The sequence below is a fragment of the Exophiala xenobiotica genome (genome assembly GCF_000835505.1).
Source record: "Exophiala xenobiotica strain CBS 118157 unplaced genomic scaffold supercont1.3, whole genome shotgun sequence".
In the NCBI taxonomy this organism is placed as follows: Eukaryota; Fungi; Ascomycota; class Eurotiomycetes; order Chaetothyriales; family Herpotrichiellaceae; genus Exophiala; species Exophiala xenobiotica.
Window position 1 is genome coordinate 2,377,227 of NW_013562492.1, and position 15,753 is coordinate 2,392,979.

Below are 15,753 nucleotides of genomic sequence, written 5' to 3' on the forward strand. Positions count from 1 at the left end.
CCTGGAGAAAAAGAGGATTTGGCTGAAGAATGCGGCCGCTAGAACATCGTCATTGCTTGCAGGGGCTGATCAACTATGTTCAATATTCAACCACCTCCACCTCATCCATCTCTTTGATCACCTTTATTTTCTTTCGCAAAGTGTATAATACTTTCTTCTGTTCTTGGGAGTCGAGCAGCTGCATGTGCCATAATAGCCCACGCGATTTCCTCCTCTCATCCAATGCCGGCAATCTCATCATCTCGGAACCTCGTCAAGCCATCGTCGATACCTTGTCTGTAGACTCGTGATCTTGCTCCCATCCGTGTGTCTCGACAATGGCTGCGGCTGCTACTCCAGCTGAGATGATCCCTCAGCTTGAAGCTGCGCGTAAACTCGCTCTCGCAGACCCTCAAGTGTACAACCAAGTCCTTCCCGGTATCCTGCCTATCATCGGTTCAACTGCGCATCTCGACGTTCGAAGATGGGGCGCCGAATTTCTCGCCGAAGCATTCTCAAGCCCTTCTTTATCGAATTCGCAAAAGGAACAGCTCTCGTCGGAGGTGATACCGCCACTGAGAGCCATGCTGGATGCGCCAGCACAGGACATGGAAGTGGTCAAGAGCGTGGTACAGGCAGCTGCTAGTTTATACCCTTTGGTGTTCAGACGAGTGTACGCGATACCCGTGCTTTATGTGCAAATGCCCTTGAATAATACTGTGGACTCTTTTCTAACCTGTCTGTGTAGTATTTCGCGTCAAAATGAGGCTGCGTTGTGGCAGGACATGAGCGCCATGAAGTTGAACATCCTCCAACGGATGGATTCTGCTCCAGTTGCCGTCAGAATATGCTGCATCAAGTTCGTGCAGAAGGTGGTGCAGGTCGAGACACCAGGAGTCATTTCAGATCCCCGAGTCAGTCGCTCTCGAAGGCCTTAGGATCTGTGCTAATTTGATCCAGCGTCCGGACCAGAACGAAATATCTTTAGCCCTTGTGCCCAGAACGCATCCCTTTTTGCAACTACCTAATCTCGAGGCCGAAGCATCGGGCTTGCTGGACAGATTATTGGGGGTCTTCCAGGAGAACTCGATGTATATTCCATTCTCCCACTGCTTGTGCAAGGATAAGTCGCTGACACAGGAATAGGGATCCAATCCTCGTTGATGCGACGCTCAACTGTCTAGCCATCCTCATCCGAAGCAGGCCTCCCATCTCTACCAAAATCGTGTCCTCCATTCTGAATTTCAACCCGATGAAGCAAGTCAATTCTCCAATGACTCCTCGCATCCTGGTCATAGTTCGATCAATGGAAAGAACAACACGAGCTCTGCTAAGATGGGTCCTGAGAACATGCCCTAATCACCCGTTGGAACAAAAGATTCACGTATACTTGATGCGTCTGCAGCAGTCGAGATCGGCCTTGTTCTCAGACACCACAGCGCAGAAGCGGCCGGCAGAACCTACCGACGGCCTCGATGATGCGAAAAGGCAGAAGCTCACAGGAGGCCCACGCAAATTTCCCCCAATGTCACCACCACCGAATACCTTCGCCCACCTGTACACCCTCACCGAGGATCCCAGCCTTCAGCAATTCGATGTCACTCTTCTCCCCCCAGATATTGTCAGTACAGTCACAGCCGTCTTCTTGCAGCATGTGGACTCAAACACGCTGGATGAAGCAATTGGGTGGGTAAGAGCGAGATACACCCATCTGCAAAAGGTCAACTTACGTACTCCAATTCCCGACATACCCATGGCAGGTCCGACGGGTATTGATGACGAGGACGATTATGATCCGGAATTCGTCTCTGGCCCTGAGCATGTGGTGGAGCGTACTACAGAAAAAGCCCTGGAGGAGTTGGCCCAACCAGCAATTGAATTGGGACCTTTCGAATTACCCAAGCCTCCCCCTTTGACAGGTGCTGAGGTAGCCACGTTATCTGATCAAACTGTCGGGCATGTTTTCCAGTTAGTGACCTCTCTTGATGCTGCCGGCCAGTCACACGCAAAGACCAAACTTGGCCTCAACCGCCTCGCCGCAACTTCGAATGATCGCGATTCCTGGATCACTATCCTCATGCGTCTCGCGACCAGGGCACCATCCGGCTTAGATGATCTTGTGCAGTCGTTGACTGAAGGTGACGAATCCAACACATTGATCAAATCGGAAGACATCGAAGCCCCCGACGTCGCCAATCGCATTCGGCAAACACTATTCATGTACATCTTGGATGATTTCCGACCTCGATTGAATATTGCCATTTCATGGTTAACGGAAGAGTGGTATGCGGACAAGATGACAGCCAAAACACACCCCGAGTTCAAACATTTGCCAAACTACAGCCGATGGGTCATCCGGCTCCTCGACCGGCTACTGCCTTATCTCGACGCCAGGGATAAGAACCTTTTGATTAGATTTCTGTCAGAGATTCCTGCCGTTGACCGCGATGTTTTGGACAGAGTCAAAACCCTAGCAAGGGATCCCGAGCGTCTGAGTATGTGCATTCTTTCCATGCAGTATCTGTTGATGCTGCGCCCGCCTGTCCGGGAGCTCGTTCTCGACTCACTCGAGACTATCTGGCATGAGGGAGACGCACAGGCCAAATCGGCGGCTGCCAAAGTCATATTGCGATGGAGGCCTGCATTTTTGGAGCAGAATGCGCAAAGCAAGAAGGAGGAGATGGCAGTGAAGGAAGAGGTCAAGGTCAATGGACTGACAAGCCCGCCGACTGCCCAGTCAGAACGCATTGATCCAAGGAGAAAGAGTACAAGACCAGCAGTCGTCGCAGGAGAAGGCTAGGTATATTCGAGAGTGCAATACACACAATGATTGAGCCGAGTCGCAATAAATCCTGTATTTCAGACGTACCCGTGTCGCTATGCTGTTTTCCAAAACTATGTCTATGGTTCTTTTGACGTGTCGAATTCCTCGATGACACTTCGCGGACGTTGATACTCGCCAATACTCTTGAATTCGGTGTTTAAGCCAAAGAACTCCGGGCCTCCAACCTTTAGTCCTTCTGGAGTTGACGTCCAGAGCGGATGGGCTGGCATACCGATCACTCTGACCTTGAGACCGTAGCGCAACTCTGGCGATCCTAATGCCTCACCGTCTTGGCCCAAGATGGATATCAGGTCTGGGACTGTGCATATCACGTCCTCTTTGCCTTCCGCTTTCTCGTCGTCGACATAGGCTGCAGACAGATACTCGTTTTGGAAGGGTATGACCAGAAGCCGTTTTTCGGCCGTCACCACTTTCGACGACGACTCCGAGTCTTCTGCCTCGTCGGCGCTCAACGGAGCTATCACGACTCTTCCGATGGTATACCCGCGAGACACGTCGCGCGTTACGTCGACGATCTTGCCTGTGTAGAGGGCTGTGACTGGTGTTATAGTAGACTGCCCGGTTTTTTGTTAGCAAATTGTTTGTTGGATGCTAGTGATGTGGGGTAACTAGTATTGGTCAGACTTACGATGGCCTTGATGAAATCGAGTTTCGTCTGTCGGGCCAGATGCACCGCTCGTCCCAGATACCAGGCTTGCGAGATGGTGTTTGGCACAGTGTAATCTTTTATAACGTTCCCATTCAGTGGTCTTCCCGCAGTCCCGGTAGAATTTCCTAAAACGATGCACGTATTGCGGATCAAGCTCTCGACCATTCTGTTGGATTCGGCGGTCTGGGATAGATTGACTTAGCATACAAGACAGTCACACTGAAGGGGCGTGGGGGCAGGGCACATACAACGACCACGGAAGAGTTCCCCTTGCAATCGGCGGTCGCGACCCTGGACATATTGAAAGATGGTGTCAGCGACGGTCACATTGACCATAAGGGGGGGAGAAGGAGACATGGGTGGGAAGTCCAGCTCGGAGAAAAGGACTGAGCGGACAGGATTCGCACAGGGCAGGCGCCCTTCTCAAGCACAGCCACAGCAGAGCCTCGCAGAGTTCGAAATACAGGCGGCAGATCAGACCGGCCCAAGGCCATGATAAAGTCTGAGAGCATGCAGATTCCACTGAAGCCTCAATAGGGGGTGTGCGTGTAATATGCCTCCAAGACAATCAGGCAACTTACGGTAATACTGGGAAACCGTAGACATAGGGGGTTCCTGTAAATCGTCAGCAAATTTGCCCCATGAAGACAGAAGCAAGAGACGATTGAAGGTGCGTGCTTGTATGGTATGATCTGTCGGGAAAGGAAAAGGCTTACCATGTTCAAGGGTTGGATAGGCGCGACCCATTAAGTCGCAATCCACAATGGGCCTTCGATAACGAGCACTCGAAGGCATGGTGACCAGACCGTTTCCGCCTCCAATCTCGTCGGTCACGATTGCCTGAAAGTCAGTGATACCCATGATGGTGTTTACTGCTTCAATGGCTGTGAAGACGTCTTCGCCTGATGACACTCTCTCGTCGCTAACAGAAGGTGCGCCGTACCCGGCGCCAAAGACGCAGATGTCGGAATCTTTGAGATCCTCTGGGCGCATGACACGTATTTCCGCGCCCTGGCGGAGGAGATTCAAGGTGTAGAGCGCCATGAGGTAAGATGAGCCTCCTCCGCCAGTGCCGAGAACACCGCAGCCTGAGGCGATTAATTGCACATCTTCGGGGGAAATGTGCCAGATGCCGTTCTCAACCTTTGGCCGGTACTGAGTGAGATCAACTCCGAGGGCTGGTTTGGCCATGCTTCCATGCTCGACCTTAGCAACCTCAGCTTTCTCGACCTCTTCGACAGCTGCTTCGACATCTTCTTCGATGTCGACGCCATTGACGAAGCCATTTTGCTGGGCGTGACGAGCAACTCCCCCTTTCACGTGGAGGTTTCCAACGGCTTTGATTACAAAGCGAGTCGCCTTGTTCGTAACATATTGGAGAGGGATCTTCTTCAGTTCTGCAATCTGGATAGTGCTTTCGTCTGCCCCGTTCGATATGGCAGCATTGATGGCCGCAGTTTTGGCCGCCTCGATCGCCGCATCCTCATCTCGTCCTGCGAGAACTTCAATGACATCGATCTCTCCAGCTACTTTGGCGATGGCGGCGCCGACAGCATTTGCTGAATCATGGTGAGGTGGTCGGAGGCATTCTGCCACGCCGTACAAGCCTTCTGTGAGGATGATGGAGCCTCCGCCCACGAGCAGGACCGACACTGGAGCCGAAGATACCTTCATATTATCAATGGCCTTTTCCACCTGTCTCTTGATGTCTGCTTTGGCAGCTTTGATCAATTCCTCAGGAATGTCTTTGACCTTCTCCGGTTGTCCAACGATTGCTGCACCATTCGCAACCACAATGTCACTTGCAGTCATGACTTTCCCACCAAACACCATGGCGTCCGTTGTCAGACGGAGGGCCACAGAATCCGGCCCAACCGTTACTCTCTTTCCGTCCTTGCTCTGCCGGACCCGACTGCCGCCACCGAGACCGATTGAGAAGCTATTCATTGTTGTTAGCACTGGAAAGCGTGTCACGGGTAAGGAGCCTTTGGCAAAACTGCTGCTCATTCCGGGTGAGGCTTACACTTCCGGCATGCTGAAAGCAGTACGGACTCCGCCAACTTCGACAAAATTCGGTGCCTGGCGGGGGAACCCGCTCGGCAGCAACGCGCAGATATCAGTCGTCGTGCCTCCGATATCAACAACAACGTATTGGTTGTCGGCCATCCTCTTGTCACCATGGTCCAGCCCCTGAAGAAACGCAGCTCCCATGAGACTGTTTGTCGGACCACTAGCGAACGTCTTGATGGGCAATTCAGCAGCAACTGCGGCATCGGTAAGCGTGCCGTCGTTCTGAGTCAGATATAGCGGGCACGAGAGGTCGAGCTTCGACATGGCGAGTCTGAAGCCCTTGATGGTCTTCCGAGCGAACGCCAGAATGGATGCGTTGAGGATGGTGGCATTTTCACGCGGCAGAAGTCCTGGCCCGCCTATGGAATGGGAGCACACCACAGACAACTCGGGCTGAAATTCCTGCAGCAAAGTCTTGCATCTTTCTTCGTGGATACCTGCATGGTCCAAGGCGGAGAAGATCCCCACGACAGCGACATACCGAATGCCAGCCTTGACGATCTCGGATGCTGTCTGTTTGATCTGCGCAGGATTGAGCGGCGCGATCTCCCGCCCGTCGATCTCGAGTCCGCCGTCGAGGTAGAAGTGCGGGCCCTCGATGATGTTTCGCAATGCATAAGGGAAATCCGAGAACGGGGGAATCTGGTCAGTCCATGATGAGTCACCACTGGTCTACGGAGTCACTGCCTCCGGAGTATACCATCTCAGGCCGGATTCAAAACTCGGAGGGTTGGACACACACGCACCTTCTTGGTGTATGGGCCACACAGCCTTATGACGGCCACCCGACTCAGCCTTCTAGCATCGTTTTCAACCACCGCGTTGACGAAGTGGGTGGTCCCAATGGCAACATTGATCACCTTGCTCCTGTCGACCTTTGACTCCTGGAGGACGCTTTTCACAGCGCGTTGGATTCCAAGCGTCACGTGTGTGGTGGTTGATGTCTTGCATGTGGCCAGTACGCCACGGGATGGCGTGTCAAGGGCCTTGATATCGAGAATTGCAGCGTCAGTATTGGTGCCTCCAACGTCCACTCCTACTCGATAATACATCGTACTGCGTCGTATGCCCGATAAACAATCCTTGGGGAGGCGGAATCCTGTCAGCGTTCAAGAGCTCGAAGTCGACTTTGCACAGAGACATCGAGAAACTTTTATGTCGTCTTCGCTTCTCCTGCCAAATGCCAACTTTGCGCCTACCGAACATCGGCCACACTATCACTAGCCTTGGAATTGGCGTTAGAAGTCCTCCTCCGAGAACATCCTCCGAGGCCACTGGAGATGTCCGCCGCAAGGACGCAGGCCCTGTGCGGGCCTGAAGCCGCCAAACTTGAGGGTTACAGTGGAACTACCGGAGCCCTGGTGGCTCTGACACACCAACTCTCGGCGTCGATCAGATGCTATTCGCAGCTGGGGAGGTAACGTGGAGGTGGTGGATGTACTTATGCAGAGCTTCGCTCCCTTAGCCTGGTGAGCCTCGGCCTCTTCAAGGCCTGATTGGTTGTTTGCTCCTCCGAGGTAAACCGTTGCTATCTGCCGGATTCCCCCAGACTTGGTGGCCTATGGTGCATTGAGCTTTTCGTTGGAGATAAGGAACCATGGTAGCTTGACAAGAGGTCTGGATTTCGCCTAGATAGCGAAGGACACCGAAGGCCACCGAAGGGGTATATCAATTTGGAATTATGAACGCGTCAAGGCGACCTCGAGAGCCCTCGAGGTAGAAACCATAGGACACCCACGACACCTTGCCTAGGTACTCCGTAGTTACTAGTAGTATCATAACCAAGATATCTACCTACATGCCTTGGGTATATAGTCTGACAATCTCCCAGGACCTTTGAACGTTCAACAAGCCCTCCCTTAAATCACATGGTTTCGTTTCCATTTATCCATCCCCAGAGTCTCTACTCTCAACTCACTTTCAAGTCACTATTTCCCTCCTCTTCCTCCTCCAACCCACCTGCTCATTCCACTCTCTGCTGGCCGACTCTACGCAACAATGGCGCGAATGAAAGCACTCATCAAGAAACTAGAAGTCCCTTACGAGGGCGAGACAACGCCGGATCGATGGATCAACAACGACATCAAACCCATCGGTACGTACTAGAACCTAGGCAATGACAAGCCATCGCTATCACTGTCGCCGTCTTAGTACTGTAGTTGTCTGCGAACATCTCAAACTGACATGACAACAACCTCAGAAAAGGGCCGACGAACATGGACTTTCTGGACGTTTCACAACCTATGGGTCTTGACCAACACCAACATTTCAACCTATATGACTGGAAGCTCTCTCATCGCGCTGGGCTTGACGTGGTGGCAAGCCATCATTGCCATCATCGTCGGCGCCTGTCTCTCGACACTGTTTATTGTCTTGAACTCGATGCCGGGAGCATACTACCATCTTGGGTTTCCTATCGCGAACAGATATGTGAGTCCCCTTTCCTTCCTCCCTTCCGCCCTCAAAAGACCCCATGGCCATGGCCAGACGCACCATGAATTTCTTAGCGTCATCCTTGACTTCACCAGCCCATCTCTCTGACGCTCTGACACCGGGGTACTACAGGTCTGGGGTCTCTACGGCAGCAGCTTCGTCATCTACAACCGCATCCTCCTCTCGCTGGTTTGGTACTCTGTACAGGCGTGGATCGGCGGACAATGCGTGTACGTCTGCCTTGAAGCCATCTGGCCGAACCTGGAAGAAAGGATCCCGAACCACATCCACACCACGGGCCTCACGTCGGCGACATTCCTCTGCTACATGCTCTTCTGCCTCATCTCGCTTCCCTTGATCTGGATCCGGCCGCACAAGCTCAAGGCGTTTCTCTACGCGGGCGTCGCGTGCATCCTGGTCTTCGAGGTCGTGCTGCTGATCTGGGCGCTCGCCACGATGGGCCCCGAGGGTTTCGGCGACACCATCTCGTCGAAGCCCGCAACCCAGGAAAAATCCATCGGCTGGACGATCCTGTACGGCATCATCAGCTCGATCGGGGGCATCGCCGCGGGGATCCTCAACCAGTCCGACTATGCGAGGTTCGCTCGCCGCCCGCGCGACGCCGTCTACGGCCAACTCGCCAGCGCGGCGACGTACAGCATCATCTCCAGCGTCATAGGCATTCTGGTCACGGCGGCCACCCAGAAGAGATACGGTGAGGCCCTGTGGAGTCTGCCGGACCTGCTGATCGCCATGATGCACGCTGGCCGCGGTCGAAGTCGGGCTGCGGGTTTCTTTGCCGGCGCCGCGCTCGTGGTTTCACAATGGGGCATCAATATCCCTGGTAACGCGTTGAGTGGCGGGTTCGACTTGGCCGCGACGTTCCCGACGTTCATCAACATTCGAAGGGGCGCGTATATCACGGCGTTGTTGAGCATGGTGGTCAACCCGTGGCAGTTGCTGGCGAGCGCGAATACCTTTCTCGCCGTGCTCAGCTCCTACGGTGTCTTTCTCGGACCCATGATCGGCCTTATGATCTCGAGTTATTACATTGTGAACAGGAGAAAGATCAAGGTCGACGATTTGTTCAGGGGGGATAAGAGCAGTGTATATTGGTATACCTGGGGCATCAATTGGAGGGCGCCAGTTGCGGTAGGTCTATCAGCCTCGAGAAGAGCCGCTTTCCCTCTCCGTCCTTACTCTCTGCTCCTTCTTTCCGCTCACGCTCTTTTGGCGGCTGGACATGGCTAATGTATGCGGGCTGATAGTGGGCCTTGGGCGTGTTTCCCTCCCTGCCGGGCTTCCTGAGCAACGTGAATTCTTCGATTAGCGTGTCGATTGGTTGGACGAGATTGTACTACATCTCGTTTCTGGTGGGCTTCGCAATCTCGGCGGTGGTGTTCATCGCACTGCATCATTTCTTCCCGGCGCACGGTGTGAAAGAGTTTGTCGCCGGACCGGAGACAGCGGCACAGACAATGCTGGATGCCCAGTCGCGATGGGATGGCGAGACCGTGGCCAGCGAGAGCGTGCTACCAAAGGATGTCCAGGACGTGGAGACGCTGCCGAAAGATATCTGATTGCGCAGCCAAGAAGAATGAGCGGTGATGATGATGACGATGATGTTATGATGTTATGACTTGATGAGCGAATGTGCTTAGTGGCGACCATGAAGCGATGATATCCCGGAACATATGAAAGGCGTTGTTGAGGGTCCGTCGCATGGAGCCCCAGGCATCCCGGACAGGAGATGCTCTTGACACTTGTGACAGAAGTCGTTGACCAGGCCAGCTTTCCACCAGCATAGAATGGGCCGCTAATGAATGACTTAGTAGCCTTGACAAACCCTTGGTGCCAGAGGCCTCGGTCAGCCTTGGTAATTTCGTGAGTGCTTCTGCTTCTGCTACTGTCCACTCACTACTACTACGTGAGCGTCCTGCTTGACTTGCTCCAAGATCCTAACGGCCTCCTCCGCCCTCTCGACGGGCACGAACAAATGGTCGTGGAAATACCCGCTCACGGGGTTCACACTGATGCCCTTCTCGGCCAATTTGGTCGCAAGATGGGCCATGAAGCCCACGGCCTCGAGGCTGGAGTGCACGTTGCACGTGATCATCCGGCAAGGGTACTGGTTCTGGTGGTCGTTCAACGTCAACTCCAACCTTTCGGCGACGTCCTGCCTGACAATAAGAGTCACGCCTTCAGCTTCGCGGAAGAACATTCGTATATCGTGCAGTGGAACGGGGAAAGGCGCGACGAATTGTGAATCGGGAATGCTGAGAAAGACATACGTCGGCTCGTGGAGGAGGACGTCGAGGCTCGAGAGGAGGGCTTGGAGGGATGTCTCGCCTGTGGACTGCGACGTGGATGCCATGGTACTCTTACTAGGAGTTGGTCGAGCGTGGGTCGTGGTTGTAAGGGAGGTCTAATGTGCTTTTTCGAAGTAGCCGTGGCTAAATAGTCCTTTGGCTTGGCTTATGCAGGTCCGCCTCCCCCACCCTTTGATCTTGTCTCGAGACTCTACTGTCCTTCGACTCACTTCATCTCCTGCTACGATAGTCAGCTCTTCCACGACGATGGGACGCAACGGAGAAGACCTCGACGTTGGCAGGACACATCCCGTCTGATGGCGGGACTTGGTTATTTGGGCTGCACTTCTACAAAAACAGGCGATGCGGTCCTGGGCATGACGCGAAACTGCCAACTGCGCTATCCTTCATAACATCCCCCTGCCCCTTCGGATCTGTCGTGTGTGCGTCGTAAAATCGTTCAACCTCCTGAGATGTACTCCGTAATTGGAAGGAGATACATTGTCGGAAAAAGAATAATTGTTCGAGTGTATTACTGCTACTTAGAAATGGCGGGAAGCTAGATAGGAAGGGGGTTGACGTGCACAGGTTGACGTGGTTGATTGTATTGTTTGGTTGATTGGTGGTTGGAGCCTCCTACATCTTCACAAACCTGTACTTCGAGAGTACTAGTACGTTAGACCTCCCTCGTAACCACCACCCACGCTCGACCACCCACCAGTAATCGTACCATGGCATCTACGTCCCGCAGTCCACAGGCGAGACTTCCCTCCAAGACCTCAGTACCGATACGGGAGGAAGCTGGACAGGAAATTCTTGAGCCACTTGGCATCACGCAAACCGCCAATCTGCGACTTGGTAACGAGGACGTACAGACAATACTTCGCACGACTGAAAAGCACATTGAGCCGGTTGAGGATTTTCTGGAAGCCGGCGGTGTTTTCGATCAGTACGTCGGCTATCACGATGTCCCACTCAGTTCCTTGTTCCCGGTCGCATGGTGTCGACAGTGAAGTCCTCAACGTTGAGATTCGCAATGATCATCTTCTCCTTTCCTGCCGCCAGGATCCGATATTGTGCCTGATAACACGTCAGGTATGCTATGGTAGCGCCCTCAAAGTCTCCATCAACTTCGCAGCATGATTCAGGCTGTGCATTGCAATGGTCTCGGTATAACGAGAGTTGGTGGCCGTAGTCTTTGTTGTGGCGTTCTGGACGTCAAACAACACGATGCTGTGCGGCTGGAAATAGTGCTTCTTGTTGAACTCGATGATTTTCTGCGCTAGGAAGGAGGTGCAATTGGCGACTTCCGTGCACGGCGCATTCTTAACAAGGACCATGGTACACGTTGTCGTTGATGACTGCGGCAATTTCTGGTACCATACGGTACTGGGTGTCGAAGAGCACGGTTGGAAAGCCTGCAGACTCAAGGCGAGTCATCAAGGAGAGCTCCAGCTGGTTGACCATGCGGTCCTTCACATTCGAAGCGGCGGGGACGACAAACTTCAGTTGCATTTTGTCACCAATCAAGAAAATGGCAGTGCAACCCGCGTAGTGAGCATAGACCGCGAGTGTAGCAGGCTCCGGAACGCGAGCGGCGTCATCGAGCACGATTAGCTTGACATTATTGTAGTATCGAAAGACTCGAGCATTGGCCATGTTGTCAGGAGTCGAACACATCACGTCGGCCTGAGAAAGAGTATGCGTCTCCAGCTGTTTGGTATGCTCCTTCAACGACTGTAAGGCCGCTTTGTCGAGATCGTGGCCGTTTTCGTACTGGCGGTAGACCTCGAGGAAGTTTTTGAACTTGGCAGACTTGTCAGCCTTGTCAGCCTCCGGCTTTGGACCGGTCTCATAGTAACCGCAGGTCTCGAGCATCTTGTATCCCAAGAAGTCGGTGAGAAAATTCACACGGTCGTCATTGATCAACTCAAAACGCTGCTTGACAGACATGTCGTAATGGCCCTTGAGCATCTTGGCAGTTTGTAGTTGTGTCAAGGTATCTTGGTCCGCTTGGTCGAGTCCTTGAACGGCAAGAGGAGGTGTGGCATCTTCCGGTCTGCCCCGAGCTTTCTTGGTCTCCTGCATGACAATGTCTCGCTCGGTGTCTGGAGTGTGCATTCTGACCGAATACACCTTGCGAGTTGGAATTGCCGGCGTCGTCTCAAGTTCGGTAATGGTCGAGCGTGCTGTTTGGGAGAGTATGTCGTCGCCGTTGTTGGTGGGGCTGAGCAACATGATCTTCATCTTCTTCGAGTGTTGCAAGTATGGCTTGATCAACTGGCTAATGAAATAGGTCTTACCACAGCCTGGAGGACCATGGAAGAGGACATGGCCAGCAGGAGTGACATGGGCATACTCCGCGACGACTTTGAGCTGAGCCTCGTTCAACTGCATGAGCTGTCCCGGATGCGGACACTCATCACGAATGGGCGCGAAGATGTCGACTGGAGGCAATTGATCAAGGCGGCCTTGTGCTCACTCAACTTGATTTTGATATGGTCTGAGCCGATGACGATGAGGAACCAGCGCTCGTGATTTGCGAGGGCGACTTTGAGGTCATCAAAGGCAGTATGAGAGGCGTGTGCGCAATTCAAGAGAGAGATATATATATATCGCAGTGTTGCGAAGGAGAGGAGGCTTGAGTTTGAGAAGAAAGTAGGATACTAAGAAAGGATGGAAAGGTGGGAAGAGATGAAGAATGAAGAGGTTGGGATGAGATGAGGATTGAAGAGATGAAATCTCAAACTGAAGTGAAAAAACACATTCACTTATGCTCCAGTTGTTTGTTTGGTGCGGCAGAATGTTCCAGTTGTTTGCTCGGTGCGGCGGAAAAAAGGTGAAGGCGGTCGACACGAACTTCACTGGACTTTCACCGCTGCAAAGGCTAGAAAGTGACTTTGGAGAGCGATTCTGACCGTACCTCGTGGTCCAGTGGTAAGGTATTGTAGAGACAAGCTCTCCGAAGGTGTATGAAAGACAGATCTGTGAAGAAGTCAAGAGCAGACCCCAAGGGCAGCCTCGGTGCGTGACGAAGTTTCCCTGACGATTAAATTCAAGTTGGCGCCTTCACGCACCCAGTGTTGGGAATGGCAATTGGGTGAACAAATCACCGATCTCAACCAATTGTACCATTGTCGTCTGAGGTACTGCCAGCGACAGCATCGATACTACCGCATGTCAAAATTTCCCTCCACGATTGCTCCTGAGTGTCAATGACCAGCCAACAACGCACTGGCCTCACTTCACACACAGTTGGCTGAACATCACAAGAACTTCTCGAGTCGCTGTCGGATCCCTCTCTTCTCTGGATCAATCTGTTCCACGCGTGGTGCACCGCCGTCCTCTTCCACAACCTGCCCCTGCTGGGCGAAAACCTCATCCGGTCGCAAAGCATGCTCGATGAAGGTCTCTCTAGCTGGGAAGACAAGCGACAATGTCGTATAAACCAACGCCGTCGCAACGAAGCCAAGCAACCAACCAAACTGGTAAGGGTGGACGCCCACGCCAACGTCGACGTTGTTGTTGATTCCATTGACGAACCCTGGGAATGTATCAGCGGCTTATCGCGACGGGGTTGCCGGGAGGATATAAAAACCTGGTAAAGAGGGTGCAACACCCACGAGGAATGCCACTATTGCCCGCCAGTTGACACCGTAGGTATAGCGGTAGATGCCGTGGGGATTGTACAATGCAATTGTGTCGTACTTGCGCTTGTGGATCACCCAGAAGTCGAATAGCATAATTGATGCTATAGGACCCAGGAAAATGGCATAGCTACTCATAAAATTAAGAAACGTTCCTGCCGAGGCCAGTATCTTCCATGGAACAAGCGCCCAGCAGATGAATGCCGTGATGAGTTGTCCTCGACGCATGTTGATGAACCGTGGAGCAAGGGCCATCAGATCTAGAATAGCCCATAAACATTAGTAAATTTTGCCAGCCCGAAGATCTATCGGATGAGTAGCATACCGTTAGCGGCCGAGAGACTGTTTGCCGAGATGTTGACGCCCAGCGCAGCGAGGGCGAAAGAAAATGCCGCAAAGAATCTAGCGGCGCGATTGTCCCAATGCGAGACCAGAGCCATGGGATCCCATTCGACCACTCCCCAATGGTAGCTTCCAGCCAAAGCCGAGACGATGCCGATGAAGGCGATAAATGTGAAGAAGAGCGGTAGCATGGGAACGTACATGCACTGCCATTTGACTGACACGCGTGAGTAGCGCGAAAAATCTGCTTGGTTGACCGAGAGAGTCGCGTAGTTGCCGATGGTGGAGGTCATTGAAGACAAGAAAGCCCAGCTGTAAGCCGACCCGGATACGGTGGCACGCTGCTGGAAGATATCGTGTCCCTTCGTCGATGCAAATGCCCAAATCATTACGGCCAGCCATGCAGCGGGGACGATGATGGACTTCGCCATGAACAGAAACCGTAATTGATTAGGATGCATGCACACAAATGGCAACTGACACAGCCAGAAGATGAAGAAGGAGATCATGGTGGCCGTGTCGATGCCTTGTGACTCCGGGATATGGTTCGGAAGAGTCAGGAATGACGGCCAGATGGCCCCAATCATCACACGGACGTTATTGGCACCATTCATCGTCTGGATTGAGAACCAAAATATGGCCAGGATTGCACGAGAAATTATAGCCACGTAGGAACCCCAGAATCCCCAGGACGCTCGAGCAATAACGGGAAAAGGGACGTGGTGTAAAACACCAATGGCGCCATTGAACGCGATCTGGGGGCACGTCGTGTCAGAGATAGGCATGAGAGCAACGGCATACCGGTGCACTTACCACCCAGGATATGATGAAGAAACTCAAGGCGACAATCCCCAAGGACTCACGCCATGTCAATCCCACAGCAACGATCGCAGAGGCAAATTGCCAGGTGGCGGCGTTGAATGCGTCCGAGATCCAGTAGCTGATGAAGGAGACCACACCCCATTTGCGACGGGCGGGAGGCACTGGGTCAAGGTCTTTGTTCGTCCTTGATATGAAAGAGGTCAGCCCTGGGTCAGATCACGACTTTGTTGTCCTTCAGAATCTGGAGGGCATCGATCTCAATACACGCGACTCACCATCGTGAATTGCCTTCAGCGAATGTTGACTTCGGCTGTGCAACCTTGAGATGAGGTCTCTCAACCTTGGGAATGGTGAATCTCATGGTTAGGCAAGTGGAAACATGCACTATCGAACGTGAAGGAAGCCGTACGCCCCGAAAGGAACGTGGGCTATTCTTAAACGACTGCACAGATCACCCTGGAAGAGCCAATGCGTGCCACACACCATTCTCGCCCTTATCGCAGCCGTGCGCAGCCAAGGACATGACTAGCATTCCTTCGTCTTGACATTTCTTGGGGGAAGCGCGCCATACAGGTGAGGGCCGTGGTTTGCACTCGAGAATCATATCATGTTGTCATATCATTGCCGAGGGCTGTCGATCAACCGCAAGGCTTGGAA

The 15,753-nt window shown here is 53.0% G+C and overlaps 5 protein-coding genes across 8 annotated transcripts; 2 read left to right on the forward strand and 3 right to left on the reverse strand.

Moving 5' to 3' along the window:
- The first annotated feature begins 87 nt into the window (after nt 1-87).
- PV05_05095 (uncharacterized protein) lies at nt 88-2,823 on the forward strand. The gene is made up of 4 exons (XM_013461563.1): nt 88-652; nt 728-893; nt 940-1,070; nt 1,126-2,823. Exons 1-4 carry the CDS (start codon nt 318-320, stop codon nt 2,777-2,779), a joined length of 2,286 nt encoding a protein of 761 aa, XP_013317017.1. The 5' UTR covers nt 88-317; the 3' UTR covers nt 2,780-2,823.
- Nucleotides 2,796-6,754, reverse strand: PV05_05096. Of its 4 annotated transcripts, XM_013461564.1 has the most exons (7): nt 6,290-6,754; nt 5,497-6,185; nt 4,190-5,412; nt 4,055-4,088; nt 3,722-3,764; nt 3,453-3,656; nt 2,796-3,378 (listed from the first exon to the last, which is right to left on the reverse strand). In XM_013461564.1, the coding sequence occupies exons 1-7, from the start codon at nt 6,593-6,595 to the stop codon at nt 2,881-2,883; spliced, it is 2,997 nt and encodes a 998-aa protein (XP_013317018.1). In that variant the 5' UTR covers nt 6,596-6,754; the 3' UTR covers nt 2,796-2,880. The 4 variants fall into 4 exon arrangements, with proteins under 4 accessions (XP_013317018.1, XP_013317021.1, XP_013317019.1 ...); XM_013461567.1 differs by having other exon boundaries at nt 3,722-4,088; XM_013461565.1 differs by having other exon boundaries at nt 5,497-6,754.
- A 523-nt stretch (nt 6,755-7,277) lies between these two features.
- PV05_05097 (uncharacterized protein) lies at nt 7,278-9,651 on the forward strand. The gene is made up of 4 exons (XM_013461568.1): nt 7,278-7,638; nt 7,744-7,973; nt 8,109-9,128; nt 9,245-9,651. The coding sequence occupies exons 1-4, from the start codon at nt 7,542-7,544 to the stop codon at nt 9,554-9,556; spliced, it is 1,659 nt and encodes a 552-aa protein (XP_013317022.1). The 5' UTR covers nt 7,278-7,541; the 3' UTR covers nt 9,557-9,651.
- A 1,960-nt stretch (nt 9,652-11,611) lies between these two features.
- On the reverse strand, nt 11,612-12,682 carry PV05_05098 (uncharacterized protein; the record flags this gene model as incomplete). The annotated part of the gene is made up of 1 exon (XM_013461569.1): nt 11,612-12,682. One exon carries the CDS (start codon nt 12,680-12,682, stop codon nt 11,612-11,614), a length of 1,071 nt encoding a protein of 356 aa, XP_013317023.1.
- Nucleotides 12,683-13,063: 381 nt separating this feature from the next.
- Nucleotides 13,064-15,492, reverse strand: PV05_05099 (uncharacterized protein). Its single transcript, XM_013461570.1, has 5 exons — nt 15,372-15,492; nt 15,088-15,280; nt 14,258-15,029; nt 13,884-14,192; nt 13,064-13,829 (listed from the first exon to the last, which is right to left on the reverse strand). The coding sequence occupies exons 1-5, from the start codon at nt 15,455-15,457 to the stop codon at nt 13,552-13,554; spliced, it is 1,638 nt and encodes a 545-aa protein (XP_013317024.1). The 5' UTR covers nt 15,458-15,492; the 3' UTR covers nt 13,064-13,551.
- Between the last annotated feature and the right edge of the window lie 261 nt (nt 15,493-15,753).

Coding starts and splice junctions, on each gene's coding strand:
- PV05_05097 (XM_013461568.1), top strand. CDS start 7,542: ATGGCGCGAATGAAAGCACTCATCAAGAAACTAGAAGTCCCTTACGAG. Junction 7,639..7,743: donor CAACGACATCAAACCCATCG/GTACGTACTAGA, acceptor CAACAACCTCAG/AAAAGGGCCGACGAACATGG. Junction 7,974..8,108: donor TTCCTATCGCGAACAGATAT/GTGAGTCCCCTT, acceptor GGGGTACTACAG/GTCTGGGGTCTCTACGGCAG.
- PV05_05096 (XM_013461564.1), bottom strand. CDS start 6,595: ATGTATTATCGAGTAGGAGTGGACGTTGGAGGCACCAATACTGACGCT. Junction 5,413..5,496: donor GCTTTCAGCATGCCGGAAGT/GTAAGCCTCACC, acceptor AACAATGAATAG/CTTCTCAATCGGTCTCGGTG. Junction 3,765..4,054: donor TACGGTTTCCCAGTATTACC/GTAAGTTGCCTG, acceptor CAATATGTCCAG/GGTCGCGACCGCCGATTGCA.
- PV05_05099 (XM_013461570.1), bottom strand. CDS start 15,457: ATGAGATTCACCATTCCCAAGGTTGAGAGACCTCATCTCAAGGTTGCA. Junction 15,281..15,371: donor GCTGAAGGCAATTCACGATG/GTGAGTCGCGTG, acceptor TTTCATATCAAG/GACGAACAAAGACCTTGACC. Junction 15,030..15,087: donor TCTTCATCATATCCTGGGTG/GTAAGTGCACCG, acceptor ACGTGCCCCCAG/ATCGCGTTCAATGGCGCCAT.
- PV05_05095 (XM_013461563.1), top strand. CDS start 318: ATGGCTGCGGCTGCTACTCCAGCTGAGATGATCCCTCAGCTTGAAGCT. Junction 653..727: donor CCTTTGGTGTTCAGACGAGT/GTACGCGATACC, acceptor CTGTCTGTGTAG/TATTTCGCGTCAAAATGAGG. Junction 894..939: donor GAGTCATTTCAGATCCCCGA/GTCAGTCGCTCT, acceptor AATTTGATCCAG/CGTCCGGACCAGAACGAAAT.